General features: G+C 52.1%; 1 protein-coding gene across 15 annotated transcripts in view; it reads left to right on the forward strand.

The window, feature by feature from the left end:
• Positions 1–8,917, forward strand: part of Kdm2b (lysine (K)-specific demethylase 2B) — a 111,093-nt gene that overhangs the window by 84,676 nt on the left and 17,500 nt on the right. For all 15 annotated transcript variants that reach the window (XM_005403116.2, XM_005403118.2, XM_005403117.2 and 12 more), the window contains one exon: positions 6,807–7,031. In XM_005403116.2, coding sequence (XP_005403173.2) covers positions 6,807–7,031 — 225 coding nt within the window. The remainder of the gene's footprint in view (positions 1–6,806; positions 7,032–8,917) is intronic.

Genomic DNA, 8,917 nt, shown 5'->3' on the forward strand with positions numbered 1-8,917 from the left:
GCAAAAATTTGGAAACTTTGTGCCTATGTGAATTTTTCCAGCGAATGTTTCTTAGCTTTCCCAGGATTCTCCAGAGGTTTTCTGTCCCCTGAGTGTTCCGCCTTGAATTTTTTTTTTTTTTTGTACCGGGAATTGAACTCAGGACCTTGCATTTGCCAGGCAGGCGCTTGTGCTGCTGAGCTATCTCCCTGGCCCACCCCTGAGTGTTCTGGTCTCTTGTTTGTATTCTCTGACTTTTCACCCTCGGTGTATAAACAGACTGGGGCCCTCCCTGACGTCTGCACGTGTGTGCTCCTGCTCACAGTGCTGGCCGAAGGAAGGTGGCTTTCCCTGGGCTGTTCACTGTTGCAGGATTGAGGAGAGGTGAGGCAACACTCAGCCGCGGGGCAGCGGGAAGGTGGGGCCTTCAGTGTCAGCATGCTGTCCTTGGGGGTAGTTTGACAGGAAACTTCGAACCATCTGAATTGTAAAATCATTTAGCTAAAGTTTGATTGCTTTGCTCACTGACTTCTCTTGACAGTGCAAACTCTTGACCACTCCCTTCAAACCCTCTGCCTCTCAGGCCGCCTGGGCCTCCTGCTGCTTCTGCCTTTCTGGCTCTTCTTCAAGTCGCTCTGCCTTCATTCAGAGGTTTTCAGTCTGGCCTCTACTGCTGAGAACTTTTCATTCCTCAGTGCCCTGGAGGTTGCAGGGGTTAACCAGCTTGAACACTGGTGTGATGCTGATTTCTAGATGTGCACCTGTCAGGATCGCCGGGTCCCTTAGGTGCCGCACAAGTATCCGCTGTAAAACCGCTGTTTCCTCTGTCCTCTGAGCGCCCTGTACCTCTGGTTGCTCAACCCAGAAGTCTCAATCCTCAGGGTTCTTCTTGCCTGCATCCCCACCTTGTGTCAGTCACCGGGTCTAGAACAGGTCTGCATTCCCCTCCTGTCATCCAGTCTGCTGCTTCCGTTCCTTTCATCTTGCTCACTGCCCAGGAGGTGTCCTCTCCCCACACTGTTGCCAGAACACAGGCCTGCTGCTCTTGTGTGTGAACTCTTTTTTTGTGGGGGGTGGTGTTTTGAGACAGGGTCTTGCTGTGTAGCCCAGGCTGGCCTTGAACTCACAGCGTTTCTCCTGCCTCGGCCTCTCAAGTGCTGGGATCACAGGCATGTGCCACTACGCCTAGCTTTTGTGTGTGAAGCCTTTTAATGAATTCTTCCTTACGGGGTGCATTTGCCCAGCTTGGCATGGGAGGTCTGCAGATGAGGCTCCTGCTATCTCAAAGTTGTTCTCCAGCAGCTCTGTGGAGCTATTTACAGTTTCTTGAACGTGTCATGCAGTTTCACATCTGCCTTACTCTTCCTTCTGCCCAGAATACCCGTCCCGTGCCTGCGCCCAGCCCTGGCCTGCAGAGTCCTTGCCTTCCCTCCGAGTCCAGCCTGCTCACTAGGTCCCGGGCCCAGAGGCCCTTTCCTCAGGATGAGAAGAGGCATTTCTTCTGGGCCAGCGTGCCAGGCTCCAGGCGTCGGAGCTCCTGCTGGGGCTCCTGTTTCACCTTTCTCTCCTTTCCCGCCGTTGGCAGTGTGACACTGGCCAGAGTACTCACCTGCACTGTGCCTCAGTTTCTTCGTTTGTAAACAGGTAGTAATAATTCATATCTTGCAGGCTGTTGATTGATACAAGTACTGGGAAGAGTCACAGCACTTCGGCCTGTGTCAGCGCCTGGGCGCATCGCTGTGTCTGCAGTGCAGGTCTCCCTCACTCCGGACTGTGGGGCCTTGGGAGAGCAGGGAACGCGTCCTCCTCCTCTCCTAGCCCAGCACTTTGCATTGAATCTGCTGTGAATTCACAGCCAGGAAACTGGGTGGGCGAAGTGTAAATGAGGGGGTTAATGAGTGAGCCTCAGTGCAAGATGCGTACTCTCTTAGCTGGCGATGTTAAGCATCTTTTTGTGTGTTTGTTGACCAAATATTTTGGAGAAATATTTTCATTTTTAAATTGGCATTTTTATGGTGGAGTTAAAAGCGTTTTTATATGTTTGGGATACCAGCTCTCACTAGATAGATGGTTAGCAAATATGTTTTTCTGTGGGCCTTTTTTTTTTTTTTTTGGTTTTTAACCAGCTAGTGTCCTCGAAGTCCAAAAGCTTTTTTTTTTTCTTTCTTTCTTTCTTTTTTTTTTTTGTAGTTCAGGCCAGCCTTAAACTCGCTGTGTCACCTAGGGTGGTCTCAAATTCATAGTGATCCTCCTGCCTCAGCTTCCCAAGTGCCGGGCTCACCAGGCATATGCCACCATCTCTGGCCAAACTCTTTTTTTTGTTGTTGTTTTGGTTTTTGTACAGGGAATTGAACTCAGGACCTTGTGCTTGCCGGCAGGTGCTGTGTCTCTGAGCTAAGCTATATCCCAGCCCTAGCCAAACTCGTTAAGCTGGGCCTGGTGGAACACACCTGTAAGTATAGGACTCGGAAGGCTGGGGCAGCTGTATTACTGCAAGTTCAAGGCCAACCTGAACTATACAGTGAGACCCTGCCTCAAAAAAAAATTTTTTTTTAAAGTTTTAATTTTGATGAAATCTAATTTGCCTTTTTTCTTTTGCTACTTATGCTTTTAGTGTCATATCCAAGAAGTCATTGCCCAATCCAAAGTCATGAAGATTTAAGCCAGTGTTTTCTTATGTCTTATTATTTTAGTTGTATTTCAATCCTTTTTGGCCTTGAACTTGCTTTGTAACCCAGGCTGGCCTTAAAATCATGCCAATCCTCCTGCCTCAGCCTCCTAAGTGTTTTAATCCTTGAGTTTTTTTTTTCTCGATTGGTTTTTGAGTTTTGTTTTTTTTTTTTTTAAATGGTGTGAAGTAGGGGATGTACATTCCTTTGCCTGTGGTTATCCACTTGTCCTTGCATTGTATATTGAAAAGACCATTCCTTTGCCTACTGGACTGTCATGGTGCACTTCCTGAAATTTTGAGGGTCAAAATGAATTCATTTCTGGGCTTTCGGTTCTGTCTCGTTGATCTGTGTGTTTCTATGTCAGTATCACATCTTGTGTAGACTACCTTTGTAGTAAGTTTGGAAATCAGGAAGCTTGAGCCTTCCACTTTGTACTTTCTTTTTTGGCGGTGCAGGTACAAGGTAACTGCACGCACGCCTGAGCTACACTGGGCCTCAACATGGTTATTATTGTTGTTCTTTTTTTATACTTTTTTTTTTTTTTTTAAATATAGCTTTAGCAGGGTCCCTTTCATTTTCATATGAGTTTGGGATGAGTGGCATCAATTTCTGCAAAATCCCAGGATTTTGACAGACGTAATATTATATCTGTAGATCACTTTTTTTTTGGTCTTTCTGACACAGGATCTCGCTATGCAGTTCAGGCTGGCCTTGAGCTTACTTTGTAGCCCAGACTTGTCTTGAACTCTCAATGATCCTCCTGCCTCAGCCTCCCGGGTGCTGGGATTATAGACGTGCGCCACCATGCCCGGATCTGTATATCACTTTGAGGTGTGTAGTTGTTTTGTCTTCTACTCCATAAATGCAAGGTGTCCTTTCATTAATCTAAGTAATTCAAAGCCCAGTATTTCAGACATGAGAGACTGAGGAAGTTCTGTCCATGACTTTTCTGGAAGGTAGAACCTAGTAGATGGGAGGGCTCAGTAAATACTGATAGAATGAGCCTGTGAGTGGGTGAGTAATATTTCCTGTAAGGGAGATGCTTTGAGTTGCTTGTGGAGAAGAGGTGTTCGAATACTAAGGTCTGGAGTTCTAAGGAGTGCACAGATGGCCCAAGGTTTTGTGTGTGTGTGTGCGCCAGGAATGGAACTCAGGACCTCGTGCTTGCTGGGTAAGTGCTTGTGCCACTGAGCTATGTCCTGGCCCCTGGTCCAGGTTTTTAAAACTTTATAATGCACCTAGGATGTGGATTCTGGGTTGAGATCAACAGGTGGACCTGGGTTTGTCCGTCCTGTCTGTGGATGCCCTCATTCTCTTTGTTAGGCCGAGGGAGTTCAGAACTGGTATCTGAAACTTTGGTAGCACACGAAAGACTTTAGGACAGAAGCTTCATGGCCAGGTGAGATGATGCTCTTTTGTCCCTTGGCGTCATCTTGTCTGTAGCCCACCATCACAGGGCTTCCTGGCTGGTCCTTGAGGCACCTGGTTGACTTTTTAACAGCACCTCCCCTGTCCGTCACCTGTTGATTTTCTTCAGTGCTGATCTTTAGGGTCCTGGTTCTTAGTGCTCTCAATGTTTTCCTGAGATGCCAACCGCTGGTGACCACAGCGAAAAGCTTCTCCAGCTTGATTTGTCCGCCAGGTAGAGAGGGCAAGAATTGAGGTCTTTGGAAAAACAGTTTCATTCTAGGCATTAGCTGTCATCTGCTCTGTCGTTTTCCAGAGTGTCTCAGCAGCCACTGAGATCCAGGTCAGAACTGTTTTTTGGTTTGGAATGTGCTTTGGAAGACAAGGGAAGGTGAGCTCCTTGGGCCTCTCTGGCCCTCCGTACCTGACATTCTTTGGCCTCCCGGGATCTGTTCAGGTTTTCACACAAGAAGCTGGGCTCCGAGCTGTGGTTTTGAGTCTTTTCTTGGAGAGAACTGTGTGCTGCCCTCTCAGCACCAACTCGAGGCCCTCGGAAGCTGCCCCACAGTGCTGGCCTTCTCCTGGGGTTGAGGGAGTTGGTAACGGACACGCACTCTTCCTGGAAAAGAAGCGGAAGGTGCTGTGGGCCAGGGCAGGATGCAGTGTCCCGGATGCTGCTTCTCTGCAGGAGCCGTGTTCTGTGCGCCTTTCATCACCCCTTTCATGCTGCAGGCCGCAGGGCTGTACCTGGACCCCTCTGGGGCTGGCACCCTGCTTCGTGTGCACATGTGCAGCTCAGAGTGTGGCTTTGGAGCTGCACCTCTGCTGCTGGCTCTGATCATGAGGGAGAAAGGTGACCTCCAGCTTTGGTTTCCTCATCTGAAAAACAGGAGCATAAGGCAGCGTACAGGGTTATAGCTGGGGGATGAGGTAACGTGTCACGCGATGATCTTGGGGCCTGCGTACAGGGTTCTCATGAGATACTCACCATTGCTCGCTGCTGCTTGGCATTCTTCGCTGTTCCTTGGGCAGCTGCTAAGTTTGCAGGTCCACAGTCCTTTGCGCATTGTTCTCAAACCCCGAAAGCTCTGGAAACGGTCTGTGTCATCCTCCTCATTTGGCAGCAGACCTGACTTGGTGGGACAGACACGTGGCTGACACGTTGCGCTGGAAGTGTGAGAGTGGTGGAAGCATTCGTGTGTGAGACGGGGCAGCTGTAAGGACAGTGGGAGAGGCCGGGGCACCCTCCGCTGCTTACAGGAAGAGAGACTTCCATGGGCATGCTCCTTCCCCACGCAGCTGCTGGGTGATGGCTGGGTGGCCCGTGGGTGCCCTGCTCTCCCTTGTCCTGCCTCATGACAGGCCCCTGGCTGCAGAAGTGAGGGAAGGCGTGGCCGGCAGAGTCCCAGGCAGGGCAGGGGAGGGTCGGGATGAATGGGCCAGAAGAGCCGAGCAAGAGCGGTTTGGAGCAAGTTGAGGAGGGTGGAAGGGCAGAGCAGCTGTGCTTCCTCGGGTGAGCGCGTGGGCCTGCGGAGGCCCGGCAGCTTCTCAGGGCGCTTAGAGCTGCTGAGAAGTGAGGCCGAAGGACCCGCCTAGGTGTCAGTAGAGGGGACAGGCTGTGTGTGATGAGCGGCTCCCTGCAGGGACCACTCACTACGGAAGGAAATTGGTGGCCAAAAGGCTGTGTCCCGGAGAGAGCTGGGCTGCTTTTGTTTCTCACACGGTTGGATGTTCCAGGAGGCCCCTGGGGTGTCGGGGCTGTGCCCTTGTGGAAGGGGCCCCTGGAAGGAGGGCCCTCTTCACTGGTGGGGTGCTCAGCGCAGTTCTGCAGGCACTAGAGCCAACAGAGGGTGGGTGTCCTGTCCACGAGGGAGCTGGTGCAGTGGTACCTTGCATCCCAGGTTTGCAGGAGGAACCGTGGCCATCTCATTTGACAGTCAACATTTCGAGCCGCTTTGTGTTGACCTCTGCTCTCTGCTTTCTTCAGGGTACGGGGAGAATGGCACTTGAAGCCCGTTTGGAGGCTAGGAGCCCTGCAGGGTACCGTCCTGCTCTCCCCAGGGCTCCTGGGTGCCAGGCAGTGGGGTGTGAGAGCCCGTGAGGCCCGCCTTTGTGTCCTGTCTCAGAGGGACCAGCTGCAGGCAGATGCTAGGCTCGCCTGCAGTGGAGCCCGAGCCCAGTGAGGTGGGCGGGAGGGCTTCCAGACCTGGTCCTGCGGGGTGCCTGGCTCAGCCCCTGGGCCTGTCCGGGGGTAGGGGCCTGCTGCTGGCAGAGGCAGGGTGCGCCCCGAGGCCCTGTCTGACGGGGCTTAAGATAACTGCTTATCCTCCCTCTCCAGTCCTGGAGCAGAAGTGTGAAGTCCGGGGGCAGCCGCAGACTAAGCTGGCTCCCTGGTCTCTCACTGAGGACCTGGGCAGTCTCAGTGCCTGCCCCCTCCTCAGGCATCGCCCATGACCCTTGGTTTCTTGGTACGGGAGTGGGCGCCCCTGTGGCCATTTCTGTGTTCACTGCTGTCCTTTTGGGGGTCGGCCTGTGTCTTGACAGCCCCCATTTAGAAGGACCCCAGTGTGCCAACGGAGGTCCATCTGAGCGACCTCCCACAGACTAACAACCTCTGGAGAGCCCGACTCTAGCACGTTTCTGTGGTACCAGGCTTAGGGCTTCAGCACCTCTTTCTGGGGGGCACAGCTGTCCAGGGGGCCGGGCACCCTGCGGCCTCCCCTTTCACCGTTGTCCTTTTCTCTGCAGAACCGGGCAGTGGGTCGGCCCAAGGGCAAGCTGGGCCCGGCCTCTGCAGTGAAATTGGCCGCCAACCGAACGACGGCAGGAGCTCGCCGGCGCCGGACGCGATGCCGCAAGTGCGAGGCGTGTCTGCGGACAGAGTGCGGAGAGTGCCACTTCTGCAAGGACATGAAGAAGTTCGGGGGCCCCGGCCGGATGAAGCAGAGCTGCATCATGCGGCAGTGCATTGCGGTGAGCGCGCCTGCACAGCCCAGCCGTGCTTGCCTGGTGGGGGCGTCAGTGCTTTTCTGAGACTGTCCCTGCCACGTGTCCCAGTCTGGTGGCCTCTCAGCACCTCCCTTCTTGTTGTGGCCAAGTACTTTGAAGTCCCCTCGTTAAAGGTGTCAGGGTAGCCTGTCCTGTGTTTGACCCCATAGCTAACATTTACAGTCCATTTCGTGAGGGCTCTGGGTCCTTTCCCTCTGGTCCACCTTCCTCCGGGTCAGAAGTCTGGGTGAAAGGTCAGTGACCCTCCTCATGGGGGCTGCCCCAGACAGAGAGGCATGATAGTGGGTCCGAGGAGCTGTGTGTCTCCACCTCAGCAGGCCACTGGCCTTGCCTCCGGATCGGGCACCTTGGCACAGTCCCTCTTCCACACAGCCACACGCGCATTGCTGTCCCTGGGGCCCAGTGGGCGTCCTTGTGGGAGTGGTCGTTCCCCAGTCCCCCTGGAAAAGCTGGCTCAGCGGGAGGGATAAGATTCCTGGGCCCTGGCGAGCTCCTGCAGGCCCTCCTGGCATGGGATGGGCCCTTTCCTCCTGGCTGATGTTGACGCTCCTCCAAGCCCAGTGGCACCTTCCCCTTCTCCCTGCAAACACGCTTGCTGGTGTCTTTCGTTAACTTATGATTTTAAAAAACACACACATCCTGTAAAACTTACTGTCTTAACCATTTTCAGGTTTGTAGTACAGTAGTGTTAACTCTACGCGTGTGATTGTGTAGCTGGGTGCTAAAACTTTCATCTTGCAAAATCAAAACTCTAGCCCAGGTATGGTGGTACACACCTGCAGTCCCAGCACTCAGGAGGCTGCGGCAGGAAGATTGCTGCCAGCCTGGGCTACACAGTGAGTTTAGGGCCAGCCTGAACTGCATAGTGAAACCCTGTCTCAAAAACAAACAAATAAATAAAAACTGTATACTCACTGAACAACTCCTCCCCTTTTCCTTCCATCCGACCCTTGGCAACCAGTCCATTTTCTGTTCCCAAGAGCTAACTCGGCACCTCATGTAAGTGGAATCACTCCTGTTTGTTTTCTCTGACTGGCTTAATATCCTCAAGCTTTATCTATGTCGGAGCACATGACAGGTATTTTTTTTCTCTTGGCGCTGGGGATTGAAGCCAAGGCCTTTGCACTGAGTTACATTCCCTCCCCCTCTTTTTTCATTTTGAGACAGGGTCTCACTAAGGCCTAGGCTTGGCTTGGGCTTTCTGTCCTGGCTCAGCCTCCCACAGTGCTTGGGATTACAGGCAAGTGCCATTATGCCCAGGTGACAGTTCTGTTCTGTGCTTTTCTTTCTTTGTTTTTGTTTTTGTTTTTTTGAGACAGGGTCTCACTGTGTAGTTCTCGCTGGCCTTGAACTCACTGTGTAGCCAAGCTAGCCTTGAGCTCAGGCAGGCATTCTGCCGTAGCCTCCCACGAGCTGGGATTACACGTGTATATCGCCATGCCTGGCTAAATTAGATTTATTTTTTTAAAACAGGTCTCACTGTGTAGTTTAGGCTGATCTTGCACTCACTGTGTAACCCATGCTGGCCTTGCACTTGTGGTGATCCTCTTACCTCAACCTCCCGAGTGTTAGAACTACAGTCATATGCCACCATAGCCAGTATTTGATTGATTTGATTTAATTTGATTGATTGATGGATTGAGACAGGGTCTAGCTATGTAGTTCAGGCTGGCCTTGAACTCACACTGTACCACAGGCTGGCCTCAAATTTTCAGTGGTCCTCCTGACTCAGCTTCCCAGGTGCTAGGATTACAGGTATTGCCACGATGCCCAGCTCTGTCTGTTTCTAATAGTGATAGTCCTGGTATTGTGAGGTGTCATCATATTGTGCTTTTTTTTTTTTTTTTTTT

The sequence above is a fragment of the Chinchilla lanigera genome, unplaced genomic scaffold, assembly GCF_000276665.1.
Source record: "Chinchilla lanigera isolate Chin_1 unplaced genomic scaffold, ChiLan1.0 scaffold00081, whole genome shotgun sequence".
Taxonomy (NCBI): Eukaryota; Metazoa; Chordata; class Mammalia; order Rodentia; family Chinchillidae; genus Chinchilla; species Chinchilla lanigera.